Raw genomic sequence first — 27,239 nt, forward strand, 5'->3', positions numbered from 1 at the left:
CTTGTAGAGGGACTCGGACGTCCAAAAGAACAAGAAGGGAAAAGATTCCCATTAGGAGACTAGAGGTCACTTCATCATCAAAGGACCCCGGTTCATCCGACAATGTAGTAGAACTAGACTATATACCTGCTCTGCCTTCCCAGAGTGACATTGATGCATTTGGAACTGATGATCCTCCCGCACCCAACATGCTAGATGCCGAGCTAAGAGCTATTGAATCAGCTGAGCCAGGCAACCAAATTGAGGAAGGAGAAATTCCTTCCATTCAGGGGATTGAAGTGCGTGAACATACCCAACAGAGCTGCCATGAATTACTGCTCCATAATACGGCCAAAGATGACTCTACCGTTGAAGGAGAGCAAAGGACAAAGGAGACCCGTGAGCTCGAAAGGATTGAAAAGCAACCATCACGCGAGGGCACCAGGCAATTGTTCAGTGGAGTGGGAGAAAATTCAGCTGCAAGCAAGGAACTTGACACCTCCTCCACCCCTCCGGTAACAAAACAACTGCGAATCTGTGATGAGTCGGCTGAAAACATCAAAGAACAAAGTGTGAATTTAGCCATATCATCAGCCCAGGCTATACCTCAAGAATGGTTAATTGCCAGAGCCCAGCGCAAGGCCGCCACCAAACCACCTATTGATTTGGAGGATGATTTGGAGGACATTTTCTCACGCATGGACCAAGCTAAAGCTAAGGGGAAGAAAAAGCCCAAGGCATATTCTAGAATGACTAAAGACGATCAAAGGAACCGCACTCTTCACATTGCCACCCTGCCTGTAGACAAGCCAGCAGATCAGATTACACTGGCGGATCATAGCATCACGACTGTCCCCATTGGACGAGCCACTAAGGAGCAAGAAAAAGAGGAATTCAAGGACTCAGTGCAGAACATACTCAGGCAACTTGAAGAGATAACAATTGAAAAGGACATGTATCGAGCTCGTGTTGAGCAAGCCGAGGGATACATTAATCAACTCCTGAGACCTTTACACAATGCTTCTGAATCCCATATTCCCCCGACGGCATTGGCACAAAGGACCACAACAGAATTTGAAGGAGTACGAGACACCGCAAAGGCTGTTAAGGAATGGATGCGGGGCATTAAAGAGAGAGGGGAGCAAATCTTCAAGGATCTACACGAAATGGCCCTCCATAGGGAAGCTATTGTTATCAAAATGAGTAAACTAAAGAAAGAATGCTATAACATTCATGAGGCGATGGCCAAGACTTTGCCCCTTGTTAGGGCTCTATTATGGACATGTTCTCAGATCCCTACTGCTGACGCTATCCTAATTCCTTATAGCGTCAGTACCTTCAAAGACTAGTACTAGACCCTCAGCATGAAGGACGACATGAGGGATAGTATCAATAAAATGCATGATAAGTGCGATGACACTTTATCAAATGTGAAGGACTTTGGTGAGATGATCCTCAAGTCCATGGTTCCTAGTTGGAAGAATAGTATGGAGGATAGTGAGGTGCAGCCGCAATGGGATGACCGACTCATTCCCAAAATCACGTACTCCATAGGGGATCTAGATTTTGCTTCTGAGCTTCAAGCAGACATATCATATTTTGAAAATCACAAGTCATACTGGAAAGAGGAACTGGAGAATTTAGATGGCCTCCTACAAGGTATCAATTACAAAATGTTTGATCCACCTATGCCGCCAACAACCAAATTATTCAAGTTATGCTTGAGATTTCAGGACTACGTTTGGGTAGAACGTGCAGCTGATCGGGATATCTGGGGAGAATATTTACACGACGAAGTCGAGTTCGTCACCGAAGAGTCTAGAGCTAGGAAAGAGAAAGTGCTTTTTTCCTTTTTAAAATTTTGAAAAGTGCACTTTGGGACCAAAAAGGTCATGTTTGACTTCCAAGTCAAATAAAATGTAAAACTTTATGTATGCACCTTTTGGGATTATTTCTGGATATGTTCTAATTACCTTTTTGGGTAGTTATTGCTCCCTTTGGGGTGGTTGTTGATATTTGCCTCCCATTTATGAGTATGGGCAGCCATGTTTTATGGATGAATCTGGGCCACTTGTTTAGATTAGATCTTGGCCATTCATCCATTTTTTAAGCCTATTTAAGGGACTGGTTTTCCCTCATTTTGTAGGTTCTTGGATTGTTGCTGCATGGTCTCCTTCTTCATTAATTTAGAAATTTTTCAGTCATGTTTCTTTCCTTTATATAGCATTTTCAAATAAATATCCGATAGAATCCTCGTTGTTCACACCATTAGGGAATGGCTGATTGCCTTTCCTTCTACATGGTTAATCTGAACCTTTCATATGCTTAGTTCGGTTATTGAATGCTCACTGAATGAATGTAAAAGTTCTAATGTTGTATTTGATTGCATGAAAATCCTATTTTCCTTTGAAGATCGCACTAGATTGATGCAAGTATTGTGCTTAAATAGCTGGTAATGCTTAGTCTAGTTATTTGGAGGTGTCTATCTGTTTACTGAATCTGCTGTTCTAGTTAGATAATTTATATTTTTTTGTATCTCTCTCCCTATCCCTCCTTTTTCCCCTTTTTTTACCGAGAAAATCTGCAGTCCTATTGAAAACAGTATCGACCCGACTGAAATCATTTGATAAGAAAGACCATTAAAATTCCAGGTAACTCATCCATCAATTACCTATCCTACCGTAAGTCCCTTTGTGTTTCCAGCATAAACACATCAAACCACTGAGCAATCCCGCAGTCAAGACCTGACAAACGAAACCTTGAGGTTGTCCCCTTTGATCAAACGTAGAAAATAGCACTAGGGATTTCCTTATCTCAAGAGAGGATAGGATACTCAGCAAGTTTATTCTATTCTGCGTTGGCCGTATGGAGTTTGCAGCAATGCGATTTCAAACACGTCAACACGAGGTACTATCGAAACTTCGTCAATGTGTGCATGATGGCGAGCATCTCCTTGTCATAGATGGAGTACAACCGCTCTAATCTCGAGAACTTCCGACTCTCAAACGTGATGGGGTGACGGTCTTGCATCAACACCGCTCCAATGCCTTCACCCAAGGCATCGCACTCCAAGATGAAAGGGTGAGTGAAGTCTGGTAGTGCCAGAACCGGACACGTACTCATAACTTCTTTCAACTTGTCGAAAGTGTGTTGAGCCTACGCATCCCAGTGGAAGGATCCTCTCTTCGTCAAATCTGTCAGTGGTGCACCAATCTGTGAAAATCCCTTCACAAACCTTCTATAATAACTGCACAATCCAAGAAATCCACGCAGCTCCGAGAGAGTCTTGGGAGGCGGCCAATCCAGAATGGTCTAAATTTTCTCTTGATGTACTTGAACCCCACGGGCACTGATGATGTGTCCCAAGTACAATATCTTCGTCATTCCAAATTCGTATTTGGACCTCTTGGCAAACAATGATTGTGAATCCATGACTCCTAGAACTTCGTCCAAATGCCTCAGATGTTCCTCCCACGTTTTGTTGTAGATGAGTATGTCATCAAAGAACACCAACAGAAATTTGTGCAGTTGCTTGTTGAAGATGTGATTCATGCACAACTGGATAGTGGTCGGAGCATTGGTTAATCCAAACGGCATGACCAAGAACTCATAGTGTCCGTAATGGCAACAGAAGGCTGCCTTCTCTACATCTTGCTCCCTCATGCGGATTTGGAGCAAAATCAATTCTCGATACTAGGGATGGGGTATCTATTCTTGATAGTCTTTTTGTTTAATGCACGGTAGTCCATGCACATCCGGAGGGATCCATCCTTCTTCTTTACTAGCACTATCGACGAAGCAAAGGGACTAGAGTTGGGCCCGATCCATCCTTTGTCGAGGAGTTCCCAGATCGTCTTCTCTATTTCATCCTTAAACTTCTTAGGATGGCGGCAGGGTGTGGTAATGACGGGTTTGGCTCCTTCCTCCAACTCGATGGTGTGCTCAAAGCCACGATGTGGAGGTATGCCAGGTGGGATGTCAGCAAACACCATGCTATGATTATCCAACACCGACTGAAGTTCCTCATCCTGGTAGTGAGATTGTTGCCCTCTCACAGGTTCTGTCGAGATCAAGCAATGTGCTGCCCAAACGACTTCATCATGTCTGAAAAGGGCTTCCATTCGTTTGGCCAAAATCTCCCTCGGGCCACCATTCGACATTCCTCTCAGAACCACCTTCCTGCGATCCACCTCGAGTGAGAACTCCATCCTTTTAAAGCTCTGCATGTACTGGTCGAGGGTCTTGTTGTGACCTTTTTCACATATCACCCCATTGCGAATGGGGACCCTCCCTTTTTCCTGCTTTCTAGGGTTTTTGTTAGAGCCTTGGGACCTTCCTGCGTCAATATTGCCAAGTTTGTCAGTTTTGAACAGTTTGAGTTAAGGATTGAAAGTCAGTTTTTGCAAACCAAGTGATAATAGAGTCTAGACACCATCAAAGTGTCCAGAAAGGCCAAAGGACAAAGAATGCAATTGATTTGAACGAATTCGAACAACTCTCTATTTTTGGAAAGTTTGCTTTTTGCTTTTTCCTATTTTTTAGGAAGTTTCGTTTTTGGCATTTTTAGCTCAATCCCTGAGATGGCTACTTTTAGAAAGTTCCCTATTTTTTAGGGATGTCTACTTTTTGATTTTTCGGATTGGGGGCCTAGGATTTGCACCAATACCACTGACCTGTGTTGATCGCAACCGAAAACTTTCAAGTTTTGACCCAAAAAGCTAGGTTCCTATATTTTAAGGGTCATGACGCTTCGGATGGGTTACCTAAGTGTGGATTTCAAATATCATGTTATTCTGGCGAAAATGGAAGAAGCTATTAAATTTTCAAGTTTTCCAAATATTTTAAGTCTAGCTAATGGTGTTTAATGTTGTGACAAGAGCTTCTCAAAGTCCAACCTCATGGAAGGGGAGCATGGCCATGATCTTCATGAAGTCTGCCCCCCTTGGTGCCATAAAGATAGAAAAGTCCGCCCAACGTGCAACTCCAATAGTCCGCCCATGAAGGTGAACTCCAAAAGTCCGCCCAAGGTGCAAATGCAATGGTCATGTTCTTCAAGAAGTCCGCCCTACTCTTGATAGCAAAGTGGCATGAGCCAAGAAGTCCGCCCTATTGATGGAGATGGTGCAAGGAGGCCAGTAAAGTCCGCCATCCATGGTTCCTCAGAAAGTCCGCCCATGATGGAGACTCACAAAAGTTCGCCCTACTCTTGATAGCATTGGAGCATGAGCCAAAAAGTATGCCCTCCAAAGAACACATGTTTGAAAAGGTCCGCCCAAGGTGAAGTATAACTATCATGTTCCTCTTAAGGTCCGCCCAAGATGAAGGAGACTCTCAAAGTCCGTCATATGCAAGAGGGAGACTCATAAAGTCCGCCTTGATCTGTGGTGCCTAAGATGGAAGAAGTCCGCCCTTACCTTGCCTTGAACAAGATTCATAAAGTCCACCTATCTTTGATAAGTCAAACAAAGCCCGCCTAAGGAGATGGTGAGTGGTGTGTGAACATGAAAAAGTCCGCCCTCCTACAAAGAGCAAGTGCATAAGGCAAGAAAAGTCTGCCTAGGACTAGTTTGCATTGGGGAATGAAAGGCATGAAGTCCGCCTTCCTAATTGGGAAGAGAACAAGTAAAGTCCGCCCCACAACTTATGGAAGTAACACTCAAGGAAAGTCCGCCTAGAGGTGTGAGCATGGTCGAGGTAACAAGCAAGTCCGCCCTATCATGAGTTGAAGTGCAAACAAGGGTTGAAGTCCGCCTTGCCTTGAATGGTGCACATCCCTCACCAAGTCCGCCTAGAACACATTGAATGGTGCATCAAATCAGTGAAGTCCACCCAATCTGCAAGGTAATGTGATGCATGAAATCTGTAAAGTCCGCCCTGCTGCAAGTAAAGCTCACAGTGATCAACAAAGTCTGCCCTGCTGCAAGTAAAGCTCACAGTGATAAACAATGTCTGCCCTATGGTTAAGACCTCAAGCATAAGAAGATGGTGCCTAACTCTCAAAAAGTCTGTCCTACATCAACATTTGATGGTTCCCAACTCTCAAAAAGTCCGCCCTCCGAAGGATCATACATCAAACAAAGTCCGCTCTGCTGGTTAGACCTCAAGACACCCCTCCACGATGGCAAGATGAGATTGAAAGTTGATAAATTGATCAAACAAGACTAAGATAGGGGTTAGAATGATAAAATTTGAAGGTGAAATAATTAATTTGGAGGTGAGGTGGGTTATGACCTTCAAAAAGTCCGCCCTATCATGAAGAAGGAAGTGAGAAAGTCTGCCCTACCTTTGGTTGAAGAGGAACAAGTCAAGGAAAGTCCGCCCTAAGGTGAAAGGAGATGGTGAGGGGTGCATAGAATCACATAAAGTCCCCCCTCCCACAAAGACCAAATACATAAGATGAATGAAGTCCGCCTTGGGATGTATGTGCTGCACAAACTCCACAAAGTCCGCCTTCCTACTTGGGAAAGAAACTCACAAAGTCCGCCCTTGATTGGATATGAAGCAAGAAAATGGTGCACAAACTTAACTTAGTCCGCCCTGCTCATTGGGAAAGCAATTGCTGAAGTCCGCCCTTGCTCATTGGGAAAACAATTGCTGAAGTTCGCCCAAGCTCAGAAATAGTGAGGAAATATTTTGGTGAAGTCCGCTGGGCAAGAGGAAAGAATCACATGAAGTCCGCCCAGCTATCAAGTATTGAAATTTGAACAAAGAATTAATTTGGAAAGACAAAGGGAAAGCATTTTTAGAAAGTTTTCAAATTGGAAGAAATTGAAGATTGAATTCAAATCATGAACTCAAATCAAAATGGAAACTTTCTCAAGGAATTGAAATCAGACTAGAAACAAAATCAGAACTTTCCCCAAGTGACCAAGTTCAACTGAAATGAATTTAGAAACTTTCTCTTGCACTTTGAAGGACTAAAGACTAAAGTAGAAACAAAATTCAAGAGGATCTTCTTTGTTTCTAAATGAAGAATTCGAACTTCAACACAAATACTTCATTCATTTCTTTCATTTCAACAATTCGAGTTTGGAGAGCAAGATACTTGAAGAGAAGATTATTTCAGAGCTTCAAGAACAGTTCAAGGATTTTTCTAAGGCATATACAAGAAGGAGAAGTGAAGATTTTCACACCAAGCATCCTTTCTACTCATTTCTTGTCTAGATTTTGAAGGTGACGGATTCAAGACAGATTGGTTAAGTTTTTCAATCTGGTTTTCAAATTTTGATGAAGTTTTCATGGAAAATGGAGCTGATTTTCATAAAAAGTTTATTTTTCAGACATTTTCCCTATATCCAAATCTGATTTTGACATTCATTTCACGAACTTTGGGACAGAGTTGTTCATTTTCAGAGCAATCAAATTTCACTCCCGAACCTTCAAATCGGATTTTGTTTCCAAGGGTTTCTAAAGTTTCTAAGTGTTTGCAGCTTGTTGAAAGCTAAAAGTGTTGGGAGAGTGAAAATCATGATATACACTCTGCCATCAAACCTTCAAAATTTACGCTCAAATATAGAACCTTAACTTAATTTTCTTTTGGTTTTTCAGGTTTTGGATGATGGCTGAACGCGATGAATGTCTGAAAAGCTGAACTTTAGATCACATCAATTCATATTTGTGAGGAGTTATCTAGAGCTTTTCACCCTCCTCCCACGCAACATAAATTGGCAGTTGAAGGCGGGATCATCACAGAAAACACCAATGGAGTTTCAAGCCAAATTCAGAGTTGAAGACAAGACCACGAGCAAGGTTCGTCCGAGCATAAAGATGGCCAAAATTTGGCTAATTATGAGAAATACTTCGCAAAGAGATTCTTCCCCAAATTCAGGGCACTTGAAAGAATCTCAAGGCATCAAGAAAGAAAAGTTCTTAGACTTGGAGAAAATTTTGACAAGAATTTCCAACTTCTTGAAGGATTTCATCTTCTGAAGAATTAAAGACAAGCTCCAAATCATAATAAGATGGTGACAAGAAGAATCGAATTTCCATACTTAGACAATTTCTTCACACAAATTGGAGAATTCCGAAAAGACATCCAACACGCTGAGACGGTGCCTCGTCATCTTCCAACTAATCAGATTGTTCCAAGTCAGCATGTCCAAGTTCAATGAACCTGCCTTATCCAAAAGCTTCTAGAAGGGCACGCTTCACAATGCAACAACCTTCTATTTTCATTGTTGGTTCATATTTAGCAAGAAGGACAAGTGTCCCCAAATGTAATTTTCTTATTGGTTGAGGGGTAGTTCGTTTTGGGAAACCCTAATTAGGGTTTGTAGCTTTCAATCTGGGCCCTTGATCACTGCTTGATCTCAGCGGTTCATTGTTTTATGGAAAACTATATAAGGCTACCTCCTCTCATTTGGAGAGTGAGGTTTTTGAGATATTGTTGCATGAAGGTCATTTTTCAAATAATACATTGCATGTGCGCTTTCTCTTAAGGCTTTGTAATCTCTGTTATTTGAGTGAATGGCATGGTTTCAATTTCCTCAACAAATTAATTAGAAGTTAATTTAGATTTGCTTTCAAAGTTGTTAGAATTGAATGAAGGATTTGATAAGTATTAATTAACGGTGTATCTTTGCTCATACTTTTGGTGAATGGATATTTCCATTTCACTGTGCAAATTTAATCTGAGCCTATCCCTTGATCATAAGCACAACCCATTGAAGATTGCACCCGCATTGTGTAGTTGTCCTTAGTGTGGCAAAGCAAAGTGTGGTTTCCTGAGAACACCTAGTTAATACCGTCTCCAAAATTCGTAGGTTTAGATCAGCTTTCTTAAACCCTATCCTTTTTTTCTCTTTTTGAAAGTCTAAATCCCAGAAAATCCAAAAAAAAAAAGAGAGCCTAAAATTGATAAATCCATCTAAGTCCAGAAGCTTGAAAGACATTCGTAAACGTAAGTCCCCCATGAGATTTTCAGCATACACTACCCAAGTAGCTATCCCACTAAAGTCGCTTGTTCGCACATATAGACCTTGGAATCAGTAGTGATTTTTCAGGAGAGGATAGAATACCTTTGGGTATCTTATTCTAATTGTTGGTAGATGATAAAATGTACACCAACAAGTCTCCATCCATTGAATGCCCAATATGACATCCGTGTCATCCAGATCTACCACAAAGAAATCGTCTATCATCATGTAATTTCCCATGGTGACGCTCAATTGCGGAACCAGGTGAGTGCATGATAGGAGATTTCCTCCCGCCACCTTGACTTGAACCCTTCATGCTCTTTTGTACGCAAACCCCTTCGAGTGACGAGTGATGAGTTTATGAAGTTGAGCGAGGCCCCACTGTCGAGCATGACTAGGACTCGTTGCCCTTGAAGCGTACCACGTACCCTAAACACACTGCACCTTGGGGTACCAACCAATGTGGCAATGACGCCTCCCCTTCGTACCACTATGGAAATTCTCTCTGCCTATCCTGTTTCTTCTATAGACTCTTCATTTGGTGGCTCACTTCCTTCCAGTTCCTCCTCGCCATCAGACATGACCTCAATATAATGAATCTTTCCTTTGCCCAAGCATCGGTGCCCTAGCTCCCACGGCTCCCTGCAAGTGAAACAGAGCTTCTTCCTTCTGAGCTCCTGTTTTGTGGCCTCATCCAATGACGACTTCTTCGGAAAGGTTTTGTTATCCTTCTCCTTCGCGGCGAAGGGTGATTTGGCATGTGGACAATTTCTGGAGGAAGAAGATGTCACCATGTCACGCACCTTCTTTATTGCTTCCGTAAGCGTGTTGGGGTTGAACCCTTTCACCCAACCCTTCAGTGGTTCCATAAAGAAAACCAGCAATCTCCTCTCTGAGATATCTATCACCAACACGAACAGTCTCTGGAATTTTGTAATGTAACTGTCCACTAGTCCAAATTGCTTCAGTTGAGCCAGCTCTTTGAAGTTGAGTTATGGATCCTTTCTGTCAAAACGGTCTATGAGCCTCTCCGTGAATTCGGCATATGAAGTTATCTGATCATGGCCGAGGGTGACCATTCCATGATGCCACCATTAGTGGGCGACTCCTTCTAGGTGAACTGCAGCAAATTTGATAGCTTCATCTTCAGGCATCGGGTTAAGTTGGAAATAGGTATCTGCTTTTTGTACCCAAGCTTGCGCCGAGGTTGCCCTGGTCCCATCAAAGGATGACAAATTAATCTTACCAACCTTCTGTTTGATATCATCGTTATAGTAGCCATAGTAGACACGACTTTAGCCGCCCGAGTATTTCATCCGAAGCTCGACATAATCCTTGAAGCATATGTCTCCCTCGAGATTTGCATCCCTCCAATCTTGATTCAACTGTGCTTGCAACTCCTGGAAAGTGGGCTCTTGCTCCCCACACGGTGCTTTTGTTCTCTGGGGAAAAGTTGGCATTAGCGGTCGGAAATGTGAGCGCTATGAGTTTGACCTTCCAGTGATCGAATCATCTCTCTGTCCATTATGATCTCCACTCGTTTTTCCCAAGGCCAATTGTTGCAATGTATCTTCCATGAGTTTTTGTCATTGTTCCCCTCTGACCATGGTGTCGTTGAGCTGAGCTTGGCTTCTGGTTAGCTCCCTTAACAGTGCCATGATTTCATTGGCAGGATCCAGTGGTTCCCCCCATTCGGTCGGCAAAACGGTACCTCCTTCTGGTGTACACCTACATCCACTACCCGACAAGCTAGCAAGATTACCAGCTCTAATACCACTGTAATGTATTGTACGCTTATCCCGTCATACGGCAACACAAACTCCACCGTACGGTCAACACAACCTCCACCGTGCCGTCAACACAGCCTCCATCGTTCAGCCAACACACCCTCCACCGTATGGCCCTCCACTCTATATGCTCCTTGCCTTCCGTACGGTCAATTGACTCTCCTGCGTACGGAACTAATAATCTCAACCTCAGAAAGATGGTTCCGTTATATGCAATATGTTGGTGCTATGACTACATGAAAGATGTAAAGACAAGCAATGATGTTACAAACAATTACTGGAATACTGGAATGCTCAAACTATGAATATTATTCAGAACACAATATCAGATATCGCTGTCTAATACAAATTTGTCTTTGAATGAAGACTTCACAAATTTGTAGCATAATATGAAATATCGGAATGATATTTCCAATGGCAGGCTAGGGTGGCTATGAACCATTGAAACTGCGAGTGCCAAGTAGGGAGGATCTTCCACCTCCGAAATGGCTGACAACTAAACTCCAACCGGAATTCGCACATACAGAGGAAACACCAAATTCGCATACCTACAACAATGACTAACTTGGCCATATATATGGCTTCACGGAAACTTCCCGAAGGATTACAAAAAGTGTCGACACGGCCAAAATGTTACCGCCAAAAGTAAAAAGAGCCTGAGATATAATAAATTTAACTTTCGGGCCATACACACACAATTATTAAATTATTTAATAATATCGGGGACATTACACCTTTGGAGTTGGATGCATTATATCAGAACTCAACATTTGGGCCATTTAGAAAAAATCAGGCCACAAAACCAATAACGAACTTGAGTTTCAAGACTCATACAAAGGGGTAGAATTGTGTGATCGAATGAAGTACTCAATGGTTGACATCAAGGGAAACTCTTTAATTTGTATCAATGCTATAAAGAAAAAATCAACATCAAACTCGAGACTGCAGTTGTGGATTGATACGATTTGGAGCATTATCAAAATAATGGATTTCTCAATAAGGCATGTTTACCGTGAAGCTAATGAAGTTGTGGACCTCCTAGCAAACTTTAGGATTGATCAATCAACTTTTTGCAACCTTTACATTAATGAATCAAAGTGGGTCAGCCTTGGGACAAATTTGGAGGTGAATCATACCTTTGTATCTTGATAGAATGCTCTTCATTCACTACAATCCGATTGAATGGTCCTCAACCCTTTATCTAGCCCTCTCGATCCTCTTTCTTCACCATCTCTTTTGTCTTGCTTTCGAGATGCTCTACAAAATAGTTATATGCGGGTTATATGCACTAGAGTGTTGCTGCCTAGCTGAAGATGCCAAGACTCAGACTTGAAGGTTGTTTAAAGCAAACTTTGTTGGGGTGGATGTTGTTGGAACACTTAAATATACTAAGAGGGGGGGTGAATCCTTATATCTTCAAAATTTAACTTTAATAACTTCAGATTCAATCACTACTAGTTAGAAGCAATACTATCATAATCATACCACTTAAGAACACATAAAACTAGATATAACGTAGAAACCCTAGAAGGGAAAAATTACAGTGAACAAGCTATTTGGATCTACTGCCCAAATCCAACCTCACAAAGAAAATGAATGATTACAATCAGTTATGTAGGAACCAACCTCTAGGAGACTACAATCCCCTTCAAAATATCTCAATTAGGGCAAAAAACCCAAGAAGACAACAATCTCCTTCACCAATACATCAGTTCGGGCATCAACCCAAGAGAACAACAATCCCCTCTTCAATACATCAATTAGGGCACCAACCCTAGAGGACTACAATCCCCTTTACAAGATAAATACAATATCAAATGGGCACAAACGTTATACAACTCAAAAGGCAACAACCTTCTAAAGAATAAGAGGTAACAACCTAGCTATTGAAAACCAAACATACCTCTATCTGAGACAATTAAAGAATACCATTATGGACCTTGTAATTTTGCTTTGTGAATTATCAGCCTCTGGTGCACACACATTGTTTTGCAACAGTCACTTGAACTTTTCATCAAAAGCTAAGACATGACTTGCACAAAGAAACACTTCCTGTCATTGGTAAACTCTTTATTATGCTTGCCGCAACTCTCACAACCACTCTACACCAAAGAATAATTCCCTTCACGTATATATACGTTTGTGCCTCACTTACATGTCAACTAGGAGTTTCCCGAAAACAAAATTCATCAAACATGTTGGCCTACAACTGTATTTCTTCACTGCTTAATAGTTGGCGCCAAAACAATCAAATTCATAATTAGGAACTCGTCGTTCACACAGTTCGAACCAATCGTTGATCTTTCTATTTCGTAGCATGATGGATGAACAAGATGCAATATCTCCAATGAACCATATAAACTTTCCAACTGGGCCTACTATAGTCACGTGGCATTATCGCGCAACACCACAACAAGGAGACTTGGTCCCACACAGTCTTGTGAAAACATGTTGCTCGTTGATCATAGCAACGTGTCATCTCCTTGCAATCCCATGGCCAAACAAATGAGGTCCCATAAACATCTTGCAATCTTGTGGGAGCCGACCTATTTGCTGGCACCAAGTCAACATGTCACCATTACGCAGTTTTGCAACCAAGGGAGAAGGGTCCTATTGACGTGTTTTTAATGACCGCGTCTAACACAGAATAAAGTCACCAACGGTCACCTTATCCTCTCTTGATCAAGATTAGTCCGTAAGCTAGGATTACTTAAAGTTCAAACGGCTAAATCCCAAGGTTCATTCAGTGCGTGGATGTGACTCAGTTGTTCGATGGGTTTGCTGATAACCCAAGGGGCCTTATGTATGTTGAAGAAACTTATGCAAGCTCAAGGATTTTTGTACGGATGATTTGTAATGAAGGCTCTAGTTTTAGATCTTTTGGATTTTGAATTATGCAGAAAGTAAATAGGAATAGGGCAGAGGAAAACTAGACTAAAAGTAATCTAATCCTATGAACAAGGAGACGGGATAACTTGCGCAAAATCCAACCACGCTTCGCTTTGCCAGCAACGCACAACTACACGAAGGCAGTGCAATCTTCAAAGGGTGTGTTAAAGATTTTCAAATCGTCAAGAGAAACCATCAAATCGAACAATTTCTTCTGATAATCGAAGTTAAACATACACATATAACGGATGCTCAGGCTAACTTTGCACGGTATGCAACAATCAGTTGCACACCAAAAGTATGAGCATGAATTTTGCAACAAGCGATCCTATCAAATCCAGCTCATCTAACAACATGAAAGCAAATCTAATCTATGAAGAGAATGAGACCATGCGAGCTCTGAAACAACACAAGAACACACCAACAATTGAACAATCAATGTATTAAGTGTTTGCTTCAAAAACTCTTAGCAACAATCTCTGACGATAGTCTCTCCTCCTTACAAATGAGGGGGGTCACCCCCTTATATACGCCCCAAGCCATGATTACATGCAAAAAGCCTAATTAGGGTTTGCCCTAAAGATTCCCCACTCAAGGTGCAACAAGGTGGGAATCTGCAATTAATAACCCATTATGCCCATGCACAATTAATTAAAAGAGCCTAAAATAGCGCCCACTCAGCACATTAAATGCCTCATGATGTTGACCATGCCCAGAATATAACCAACAGCATCATAAATGCCCATCATTCTCCTAGTGACGGCGACATGCACGGAGAATCTGTCATAATGCCATAAATGTGATGGCTGCATGCAAAGAGATGCTTCATTAATTCAGCGTCTGTTGACTCAGCTGCCACTTGGTGGAAAAAACCCTGGAGAGAGAAAACTCCAAGAGGGAGAATCTCTGACTCTGGAAGTATTTTCTTGAAGTTTTTGAACTTGCCTTGCTCTGGAAAAGATTTTCAAAGATTTTTCAACATCTCCTATTTTTTAGGAATTTTGCAAAAATTAGGGTTTCAAGTCCAAGAGGAAGAGAATTCTCCTACGAATCCAAATCTGTAAAACTTTTGAAATTTGGATGTGATTTGATGCCCGAGAATGGATTTTTCAAATTTTTTCCCTGGGGGTAAATTTCTTGTTATGGAGGAATTCTCCTTTGGAAAGAAATTTGTTCCTTACCCTGAGGAAGGAAATTCTTCATACCTTAGCCAATTTTCATGATTTCCAAGGACTATGTCCTCAAGGAAGAAATCTCAAACACTCAGTCAATTTTTTACCTTTCCTGGAATTTCTTCTTCTTGGGTGCAATTCTTCCCCGATGAAGGAATTCATCTCTTTGTGCACTGTTCATTTTGGCGCACTCCACAAGGTCAGGGCGGAAATTCCTCCTGAGGAAGGAATTCATTGTTTTGTGAATTGTCCATGTCTTCTTTTCAACATCCCTATTTTTAGGGATCCTCCTAAAATTTAGGAGCCATGTTCATTGGATGGAGAATTCTGCCACGATTCCGAATCTATAAAATTTTCCACACTTGGTCGAGATTTGGTGTCTAAAAATAGCATATTCGAAAATTCACCTGAGGGGAATTTTGCTTTTTATTCCTCCTTGACTCCTTGGATTCCATGCCTTAGGCAAAATTTCAATTTTTTAGCTTGGGTGAAATTTTCACCATGCCAAGGATTCATGGATTTTCCTTCTCTCCTTGGGAATCCCATTTCAGCGCCTGACTCCAGACTTGGGCGCATTTTGGCTCTATCCGTGGACTCCTGGATTTTTCCACCGGTGAATGCCTTCTTCATTTTGGCGCCCCAGTCCAACCTTGGGCGCATTTTGGCCCTGTCCATGGACTGATGGATTTTTCCACCTGTGAAGGCCTTCTTCATTTTGGCGCCTCAGTCCAACCTTGGGCGCATTTTGGCCCTGTCCATGGACTGATGGATTTTTCCACCTATGAATGGCTTCCTCATTTTGGCGCCCCAGTCCAACCTTGGGCGCATTTTCACTCTGTCCATGGATACATGGATTTTTCCACCTGTGAATGGCTTCCTCATTTTAGGCATGGATTCTCAGTACTGGACCTATTTCTGGCTTTCTTTGTCTGTTGTTTGACTTTCCGGAATTAGAATTGTCTGTGAACGCCCGATCCTTGTCGCCTTGGCTGACTGACCCTGCCAGTACTGACTTTCCAAAAATAGAGACTTTCCAGGTGTCAACGTTAGATCCCTAGACAAGGTGCAGTAATGACTTACTATAAATAGAAACTTACTAAAAATAGAAATTAACAAAAATAGTAAGTTTGATTTTTGGCAAAATGGCGACATTCCGGGACTCGGAAAAATCCCTAAAAAATAGGGACTTTCTAAAAATAGAAAGTTGTTTTGTTTGGGCTCAAATTTTACTGGGACGTCCCTTGAAGGGTCCCGATTCCAGTCGTATGCTTAGTTTTCTCGAAACCCTAACAGGAACCCCTAAAATCTAGGACAAAAGGCAAAACCCTAGAAAAAGAACAAAATAGGCCCTAGACTTCATAGAATTCACTCGACAGAGAAGCAGATTAACCCTAACTAACCCCCGAACATCCGCAACGCGGAAAGATTTGAAGAGATTGCTACGAACACACACAAAAACCAAGGCCAAACAACCAAAAGGGCCTAAAAGCTAGGGGGGTCCCTATCTAGGATGGGGTGATGTGTGATTAGGTCACAACGGGTCCCACCATGAGCTTGCGGTATTGCGGGCACTATCGGATCTCCTAGAATAAATCGTGATTGTTGATCCAATCCAGCCAAAAAATTAACCCTCTGACAAAAAACAATAAAGTTTTTGTCCAACCAATCTACTTTTTGATGTTGTAGCAGCGGGAGTCTCCTTGTCTCCTTAGCCGTCTACAAAAATTAAATTAATTATACTAAGGGGGTTGACTTTGTGAAAGTCAGCCACCCTTGTGAAGAGACATATGGTGTCATTGAGGGCTGACCCTTTGTGAAAGGGTGACTCCCTCATATATATAGAAGGTGCAAACTCATTCTCTCATCCATCTATTCAATTCAAGAACAATTCATACAAAGAGCAGATCGAATAGAAGAGCAGTTCAAATACAAAGAGGAGCAGATCAATTTATGTGAAGAGCAGTTTATATATTATCTACAGCAGATCAATCTTGTGAAGAAAGCCAATCAGATTTGTTCTTGTGTGATTTGCTTCAAGGAGTGAAGCAACATATATTGGGCCTGTATCTTGCCCTTTTGTACAGCATTATTGCTAGACATATTTGATATATAAAAAGACATTTATTGTTGGGTTTTTCTCCCTCATGTAGGAGGATTTTCCCAGGGTATCTTGGTGTGTTCATTGTTCATTGTGTTGATTTTTCTAATTGCTATTAATCTGATCATAAACATAACACTACTCAATAATTGCTAGGAAGGGTAGATTACATAGCAACTGTTGGTGTAAATAATTATTCATCTTGGATATTATTACACCTTACTTAAGTTTACTTAGGTACATGCATATCATAGTAGTTTGGGTATGAGACACTTGGGTGTTTGTGCCACATTGGGATAGTGTGTGTAGGAGAATTTCATTTCCACCTTTTATGGTGTGATCTTGTTACCACTTTATCATATCCACTTATTGTGGAGTGATAATTCCACCTTCGGTGGGTGATCCACCTCATGTGGAATATTATATTGTTTCTCCTACCTACCACACCTATTTCCTACCTACCCTTGTTTCTTATTGAGCCACATGTCATGTTTGTGTGCTTACATATCCATATTGCCTTGCCTATATAAGTAGGCTCATATTCATTGTATGTAACGATTGATTGATTGATGATCCAGTTGATCAGTATTTTCATCTTGATAGAATACAGTTTATTCCTATCATCTATTTTGTCTCTCTTGTACTTTTCATTGAGCTCTTGATCTTGGCAAAATCTCACAGCAACCATAAAAGCTTAAGTGATGACTTAAGCTACCAGCAATGGGCGATACCCAATCAACGGGCAAATATAACAAAAGTGCTCATGCCCAAAATTGAAACCTAGGGTTTAAGAAAATGACAAATACGCAAACCCTAATCAAGCCAGTGAACATGAGAAATTTAATCCTTGTCCAAAACTGTCTAATTCATTTGAACTAATCATATCATGACATCTGCACATCTTCATATCATTTTCTTGCATGTGTGATTCATGAGCAATCTTCTGCATTGATCAAATCAAACCATGACAACATTACAACTTTGCATGACAACTTTTGGACAACATTTGCAACATTCTTGCAAACAACTACAAATTATTAGACATTCTCTTTGCGAAGGCAGGTACCTCCATGATGGCCAAGATTATAATGTTCTCTTCTCCAGTGTCATACAGTATCAAAGAAAATCAGCTAGGGCTCAGTTCTCTCTTGCACTCTCTTGCAAACGAACTTGCTAGAGAGTGCAAATCAAGCTATTTCCTCAATGGACATTCTCCATAATGATGGCCTCATTGCTGGGATTTTCAACATCAACGTCATCAAACAAAACAAAATTACCACTAATGCATTTAAACTATTCAAGGGCAGACTAGAACAAAAGAATATGGAGACTCTCAACTTTTTTGTTAGCATGCATGGTGATTTGTTCTTATTGGAACAAATTGTTCAAGTTGCTGAGAGCTCTACGGGGCTTTGCTTCTTGATATCTCTCAAAACTCCAATGCACTAATGTTTCCCCTCTCTTACAAGTCAATGCATTTTTCTCTATGATATTAATGCAATGGGAGCTACCCAATGGTAGCACTTATCAATCATATATGTGTGTCTCCAACCCCTAAGATGCGTCTCAGAGACGGAGACACATCTCCATCATTTTGGCCGCCATCTCCGAAGTATCCTGACTAGAAATTGACATCTCCCGCCAGAAAACTTAGGGCAAGACACGTTAAAAAAAGGAAGGCAAATAAAGAAAATAAGCCTACATAATGTCTCATGTTGATATTTTGGATGATACAAATCCATGCAAAGTTATAGTGATCGGAAATACTGACAGTGTAGACTTTTTCAGAGGGACACAAACAGTTGTGTGACTTATTTCCTATCAATTGTAATGGTTTAAAGAGAAATTGCCTTCACTGTTTACTATTCTTGTATGACTAATTTATTGTTCTTGTTTTCAAAATTCTATGTCATGATATTTTCTGGAAATTATTAAATTATATTTTTTTTTTTAAATCGGCATCTCCAAGCACCCCCATCTCCTATTTTTTAAAATTAGCCGTACCAATATCGGTATAGTATCTGGCATCTCCAAGTATCCCCATCTCCTGGTGACTATACATATATATATATATATATATATATATATATATAGTTTGTATCAATGCATACGTACATGTAAAATCAATAGAAATCAGTTTTGCTCTTCATCAAGAACATCAATGTCATCAGCTGGTTTGTTTAAAAAACCCTAACTGTAACTGGACCATTCAAATGACACTGTGCAGCAGCCTTGTACCCCTCATCCTCAATCAAGACTACAGAAGGCCCTAGTTACAGTTAGGTTGTTTTTCCCTTTTAGAACTTTTATCTTCATTAGCTTTTTGGGTCTAAAGCAGATTCCCCTGGGTTCACCCCATGCCTCTGTGCCGGCCCACGTATGTGTCCAAACATACCCAGATCAAACCAGAGGCCAACCCCAGGCAAGGACCAGGACCAAAATCACAACCCATGGACCAGTTTGGATTTGGCCAGGCTTGTTGAAGAACCCACTAACATAAGGAACATGCTCTCATCATCCATCCTGATTGGACCATTTTTTTGATAAATGTACAGCGGTTTGAGCATATTTTCTCTGTTATGACTACATTTAGCATAGTTTATTCACCTAGGCATTCTTTCTTAGCAGTAGAGATTTATGTTTCAGCAAACTAAGCCACTCAATACTTCGCAGAAGCAAGATGATGCCTCTCCACTAGTTCTTCCATCTCCTGTCATTTTCCCCCATCCTTCTGTCAGCACCCTTACAATAAAGTGGTTTCAAATTTATAGATTTTGCTTACACATTTGGGCCAAATCCTCTATTAAGGGACCCAACATCCCTTGATATTCCTGTATGTTTAGGCGAGTAGAGAGAAAAGTCCAAGCCTACAATACAATCAGAACTATAAGCCATGTCCAAGGAGTATCAATTTTGTTCACATGGGAATAGCATCCATCCTCAATCAGATGTGATCTGCATTTTAACAATCACTTTAAGACAGGAAGTATGTCCAGCATGGCTTTAACCCGCACAGTTCTCATGCAAATCATCTGCTTTACCACTAGACCATTGCCCATTGGATGCAGGACCATGATATTTACCAAGAGCACATGGTACAATATTTTGAGTTCACTGGTCTTCCGATTTCAGTTACAGGGAGTTCAGAAATCTGTCCCTACCTTTTACAGTGTGTGGAAAATGTTATGGGCCAGAGGATTGAGTCGAATAACAATATCTTTAATTTCAGATCTCAATTTCCTTTTAATTTCAGAACTAAAAGATTCACTTAAAAAAAATAAACAATAGGAACAATTTAGCACTTACCGCGCGCTCCAAGTGCATTTTTGCATGCGTGACATTGTCGGTGTAATTCAACAAGAGCGTTGCAATGCGCAGGCGAGTTTTCACTTCAATAATTGGAAGAAAAGAGACCTGGCTTTGGCAAATAGCTTCCAGGCATTTAACAGCCGGGCCAATGTTGCCTTTTTCTTCAAATTCCTCTGCCAAACCCCACAAACCCTCTGCAACGGCCTCCATTTTCAACGAATGCCTTAATTAACGCGCTTTCTGATATGTAGTAATTCCGAGGTATCGATATTTGTGAGTGCCTTAGACTTGAGCGGATAGCCAGAAAATTAGATGGAGTTGAACTGATGGCCAAAAAATTAGATGGAGTTGAACTGAAGAGTTGCGCGCAAATTGCTTTGAGTAGATTCGAACCCAGACAGTTTTGTGTAAGCATTTATGTATAACGTATGCTCGCAATGGAAAAATTTGGGAACCTGAGACATTTCCCACTTCTTTTCTGGAAAATCTTAAATGCATTCACAATGGGTTTAGCTTGGGTTCTGTGTGATTCCTTTTGTTTTTCATTTTAAAATTGAATTATACAAGCTTAATATGTTAATATTTTTTTTATTTTTTTTTTATTTATTTATTTTTAAATTGTAGAAGAGATTTGAACTAGCTTTAGATGTTTACAACATGGAATTCATCAACTTAGCCTCGTGGACCTTAAAATAATTTATTCTTCTTCTTCTTCAATAAATCAACTTTTTTAATAAAACAAAAGTCTTTTGGCATTGTTTTGTCTTCAATGTGATTGATTAATATTGTTTAATTATTATAAGAGGGAGAAAAAAATTGTTTAGAAGGTTTTTTAAAGGTGTCAATGAGTGCACTAATTATAGATACTATATTTAAAATTTACAAATAAGCAAAACATCATCTTACAAATATTAATTTATTTGAAACATCATCTTAAACAACATATGATATTATGTGATTTTAGGTATACATTGTAGTTATTTTACTTTGTCTAGTTTTATGTGATTGGAGGGTTTGTCTCTAATATTTAATATTTATTTTGTAGTTTATATTTTATATTTCATGTAAATAAAAATAAAATTATATATTATGTATAATTTTTTATAATATAATTAAATAATTGAAATAATATAATTAATTAATTTAGGCCCAGGGTCTCATTGGGTCAATCTAATTAAGCATGTTGACGAGCGAGTTGTATGGCAAAGGCCAAAGAAAGGATGGATCAAGATCAACTTTGATGGGGCATCTAAGGGGAATCTTGGCCCTTCGATTTGGGATGCATTGCAAGGGATGATGTTGAAACATCCTTCCAATTAGTGCTCAAATGTTAGAAGAAGGTACTAACAATGAGGTGAAAGCTCAAGTGGCAATCCTTGCACTTAACCTGGCTTCCCGGCTTTCAATCACAAAGCTTCATCTTGAGGGCAACTCCAAGTGATAATGAATTCAATTGTTAAGGGTGAAGCCCAAAATTGGAAACTAAACTAATTTATGAAGGTTATAAAATCAAAACTAACTCAATTTCAAGACTGAAAAGTCTCCCATATCAAACTTGAAGGAAATAGGGAGGCAGCATTCTATTGAACTGGGGGGTTTTTTCTAGAGATGGCAACATGATGGAGTGGTGGGATGACTTCAAAGGGTTGCATCTTGTCGATGGTGTCATCATAGGTGATGAAGCAACGAATGGGAGGAGAGTTCCTCAAGTGTGTGAAGAATACAAGCACAGGTGGTAGCGTGGAGGATGATTATAGACGGCAATATGCAGTCATCGGGAGATCTATGAGGGTAGTGCAAGTATTTATAGCTTGAGGTGGCAATACGTGCGAATCGATGGAAGTTGGTTGAGTTGTGATGCCTTTGCTTTAAAATCATAAGGCTTTGAGATTTTCAAAGTAATTGCTTTTGGAAGGTGGTGAGAGAAGCACGGGAGGTGAGATGCAAGGAGAGTTGGGGTTTGGTGAGTTTTTGTGAAGCAATGTGGAGGCCAAATTTTCCCTCTTAACAAACAAGCAACAACTCACCTTCATGGGGAAGATTTTAGAAGAAAGGATGAGGAACATCTTCAAAATTAAGGAATTACATTTCTCAAGGATTGTTGACAAGTTTATAGGGGAGAAGTATATGAACTTTGAGTTAAAATATTATACAAACATGAATGTGGCCTCTATTTTCTTTGCTTGGTGCTTGAAACGGGGCAATAAAGAGGGTATGAAATAGGTAATGAGAGAATGTATTAGGGAAGAGCATAAATTTGGAATGGAGACCCTTATGGCAATGGTGTGATTGGGTGAAGGATTCATCACCAAGAGTGGAGAATGGGCTCGGGATGCACATTTTATCACATAATTGAGCCCTTTTTCTAGTTTGGGGAGCAAATAGTGATAAAGAGTATCAAAGAGCAGAGGCACAAGGTGGTTGGACTCTCATCAAATAGTACCTTTGCAACCGTGAGCAAGTAGAGCAAGCGATAAGCGAAGAGGATCATAGAAAGGAAAAATAGAAATTTGTCTTTTGTAAGGAAGACTATTGGATCAGTTGTGAGATGCAGAGGTGGAAGGATTTGAAGACATAAGTGGTGTGTGAAAGGTATTTTTTTGTAATAGTTGATGATCATATTTGTTGGATGATAGACTCACATGTTTAGTTAGAAGTATATAATAATGCTTTTGTAATAGTTGTACACGGTTTCTGGGTGATTTGTAGTAGGGAATCCTATTTTGGAGAGTGGGTGTTTGTGTATATGTTGATAGTGGTTTCAAGCATAAGCTACTTGATGTCCATGTAATCTCTCTATTTCAGTATTAATTGATGAGTGCTTAAAAATGATATTTTAAATCTTAGTTTACACTTAAAAACTCTATGTATTTTGTTAATTAATGTGTTTGGTGGTAGACTATAAACTTGCATATTTACTTATTTTGCTCTTATATTTGACTAATTAGAAGTGTAGCATTGTAAATTGTACGCCCTTAATTGGGTGGTACAATTCCACGCTTAGGTTTAGCACCCACCTTAGTGTGTTTTCATGTTGCATTTTAAATTCCCTTTAAGCATTTAATTAATTAATTTAATTAAATCTAAAGTCTTCTTTTACCCTCCACACATCATAAAATTGGGCTCTTAATCCTAAGTGTGCCCCTTTTTATTTTATTCTTTTGATTAATTAATTCATCAAAAGCCCTAATTATGTCCTATTCCGACCTTCAAGGCCCAATTTTGCATATCAAAACATCTCAAATCGTCACATCCTCCTGGGAATCACCTTATAATCACGATACCTTGCATCCCTAAAAATTTGGGAAAAAGTTGGTCAGACCAATGTGATTCACATTGGTCCCTACTTTTCCTCCCCAAATTTCGAGATCATGTTTTGGCGGTATTATAATGTTTAAATCCGACTTGGTGCAAAAAAATAACATTTCTAGGTCGACCTATGATCAAAAACAAAGTTAGGGTTTCATACATATAGCCTTTCCTTTCCTCATTCAAGGGATCCAACAACTAGCAATTGAAGGAGTCTCTTGTGAAGCGAAAGTGCAGGTTTATATGAAGTCTTCAATTAGCAAATCAAGCATCTATCAAGTCTACATCAACCAATTTCATCATCAATTGAAGATTTGAAGATATTAAAGAATGATAGGAGATCACCAATTATTGATTGGCTTGTATCTCTCCCTTAGGATTTGGAAAGGTTTCATGTTATTTTTAGATCTTTGTATGAGCTTCATAAACACTTATTTTCAGATTTACATTCATTCTTTAGATTCATTATTACATTTGAGATTTGAAGCATTCACATTTACATTTGCATTCATTTAGGGTTTACTCTCTAAGCGTAGGGTAGAACTCTAGATTTACATTGAGGATTTTGCATACACGCAAGGTTCTAGCACACACACTTTTTCAATATTACATTGGCTATTTATGGAGGTGGAAATCACCAAAACAAGGGATTTGACTAAGGTAAAACCCTATATAACCACCTAGACACCATTTTCCCAATTGCACGTGTAGGTATAGGAATCCAACAAATGCACGATCTTTGAAACTGACAAGACACACAGGTACAAACTCAAGATCAAGGGCAAATATCAATTTTCTGAGACCAGGGTGTAGCACCCTAGTCCAATACCAAGCCCTGGTCCTCTATATTTTTCTCTTTTTTTTGGCAATTCAATAATGGAGACTCTCAAGCAACAATTTCTAGAAGAACGACTCTTTACGATATCAAGGACCAAGGCGTGGCACCCTGGTCCTACTCAGTTAAACTCAAATTCCAGTGACAGGTGCACATTTGAATTCCCCTCCCTGCTCTATATTCAATGTCTCAGTTTTAGATCTGCAAGCTTCAATGTTTTCAGTTTACATTCGCATATTTGTTTATCTCCTACCGTAGTTGATCATTGCATTGCATTTTGCACATTTCCTCTTCATAGTATCAAAGGAATAGAAACCCTAAAGACATTCCTTGACTCTCTCTTGCAAGAAGTAGTCAAAGTGAATCATCTCCTTAAGCTCTTTCATATTCCAATGTGTGGATGAGAGTGGAATTAAGTCTTTGCCTACCCGATTCCATTTTTACGCTACACAAGAAGATATATATTAGAAGTGATCTTTTGTATTGAATGCATTACTTCAATGATTAAATTAATGAAGAAACAACTGTTATCCAAAATCTTTGTTGTTATGTTCTTGTCCTAATTTCCTAGATATTATTTCGGGTGTTTGAAAAGGTTGTTTCAAGGCGTGAAACCATGAACTTTCTATCCAGCAACGTGAAACTCTTGATCATGCTCTTGGTTGCTCCAACTGGGTGATGCAACGGTTCTCTCTAGTTCAACTTCATCGATTGTCTATGAAACTTCTAGTTTCATCAACACTAAAATAAAGCATTGTAATTAAAGACATTGAGTTTTCTATAGTTTAGTTTGCATCCATTACTCATCTAGGCAGGTAACACATCATTTGAAATTCAAATAAGGATATGCTTATATATCCATCTGTTCTTAGTAGGAAATATTTAGTCATTCATCAATTTTTAGTATTGTTAATTCATTCAGCCTTGTAATTTCCAAACTCTATTTTGCTCCTTCCTAGGAGTCAATTTGAATGCAAGTTGGAAGTTGATCTGAATCTAAATGTTGAAAGATCCCACCAGAGGAAGAGCAGAGGCCGCTCAACTAAATGAAGGTGATCTTGTGTTATTTTTGTTTGTCTTTTATTTATTTTTCAGTCATGTTCCTTTCAACAAGTTTTATATTTAAAATTAAAAATCAAAAATCATTTTTAGTTCGTAACTATCATTTGGAAATCATTTCCAATTTAGTAGTCTTTAAAGTTAATTGGTTCTTTTAATGAATGTTTAGATTTATGTGTCATTAACTTAGTTTAAATTCTTATAATAATTCAATTGATAAATGCATTGTATTTTTCTGATTCTAATAGTGAGTAACAATGGTGTTGGAAGTGGAAACTAGATAGAAGTTTTATTGAGTTAATTCATGGGATTTAGTTTTACTTTAAATTTTCTTTATAATAGTATTTTAATTCTCTGCAAGCATAAAGTAAATTTCATTTTCAACAAAGTGGAATAGAAATTGAATTTTATGTGTTATAGATTAAATTTAATTTCATTTATAGCTGAAAAATTCCATGAATTGATCTTAATTAATTTATGCCTAGATTGAACTAAAATCGCCAAATTTTCTTCTTAGGATAACTTAAGCATTCTAAGTTTCAAATCCTACCATATTAGAACAACACCCTTAGTGTAGAACTTAGTTTTTATAAGTGGATCCCAAGACCTCCTGATGGAGCATGACCGAAGTGTGAGTCACTATTTTTAGTGCAACACCCCCCCCCCCCCCCCAACTTGAATACATCCTTATCGCATACAACTCCGAGACACATTCAGTTTGATAAATGATAAATTAAATAATTTGAGTTGTGATGTCAATGGCCTCGTCCATCATTTTTGGCGTCGTTTTCAAGGAACTAAAAGATTTGGCTACCAAAGTTTGAAGCCTTAGTGTTGATAAGGATAAGTATGTTAAGTTATTGATGAGAGGACATATAGATCCTTTTGGAAGATTCCTTCCAAGGCATTATTATATTGATCAAGTGCAATCTCAAGGCTTTGAAACATCTGAAGAACAACAAGAATGGTTTGAGCAACAAGATGAAAAAATGGGTGAGCATGTAGTAGCTAAAGGACCTCCACCAAATAGGACATTCTCATATCTTATTAATTTGAATGTACGAGATGACGAGCCCCCTATGAAGAATATTTCACCCTCTGTTTTACCTACCTTTAGAGGAAAAATTTATGAAGATCTCTATGAGTTCCTCTCTAAGTTTAAAGTTCGTTGTCAAACTTATGATTATACATTTAATAACCAGAAGTTGAAATTGTTTCCCTCTACTCTGAAAGAGTCAACATTACGATGGTTTATGGGTTTAGGTGTCGGTTCAATCTTAACATGGTAAGAGATGGAAATTGTATATTTGGATAAGTATCAAGATTATTGTCAAGCGAGAGATAGGAAGGATTAATTGTTTCGAATAAAGCAAATGGAAGATAAAAGTTTGGAAGATTATGTCGATAGGTTTTAGCTTGTACACAAAAGATGTGCTAATGGGTTGTATAATGAGATCAGTTAAACAATTTTCTTAAGGGGAATTGTTGTTTATTCTAGAGAAGCTTTGAATTTGATGGGAAAAGGAGATATCAATAATCTTTCTTTGGAGGATATTATTGATATGTGTGGAAACTATTCTAAAGTTAGAATTGGGAATGGGGACTCTAGAAGGAACAAAGCCTTAACTCCCAATACACCTCAAGTAATGGATGAAATGCAAAGCTTGAAAAACTAATACACTCCTCCATCTTAATACTCAAGTAGTTAAGAAGAATACCGAACACTTAGCCATTTACTATTTGAAATGTAGGGGAAAACATCTTTTGAGGTAATGTCCATTGAATCAAATTGATCTCTATGAAAATTGTGAGAAACGTCATGCAACAAGCTCTTGTAATATCTTACCAGAGATTAAGAGCCATTCGAAGAAACCTCCCATAGTGGAA

At 39.4% G+C, this 27,239-nt stretch overlaps 1 protein-coding gene across 1 annotated transcript in view; it reads right to left on the reverse strand.

The window, feature by feature from the left end:
• Positions 1-20,675, reverse strand: part of LOC131079690 (sister chromatid cohesion protein SCC4) — a 147,938-nt gene extending 127,263 nt beyond the window's left edge. Inside the window, exon 1 of the mRNA XM_058017713.2 lies at positions 20,147-20,675. Within this exon, the coding sequence (XP_057873696.1) occupies positions 20,147-20,359 (213 nt within the window). The 5' untranslated portion in view covers positions 20,360-20,675. The remainder of the gene's footprint in view (positions 1-20,146) is intronic.
• Positions 20,676-27,239: the final 6,564 nt, after the last annotated feature.

This window comes from Cryptomeria japonica, chromosome 9, assembly GCF_030272615.1.
Source record: "Cryptomeria japonica chromosome 9, Sugi_1.0, whole genome shotgun sequence".
In the NCBI taxonomy this organism is placed as follows: Eukaryota; Viridiplantae; Streptophyta; class Pinopsida; order Cupressales; family Cupressaceae; genus Cryptomeria; species Cryptomeria japonica.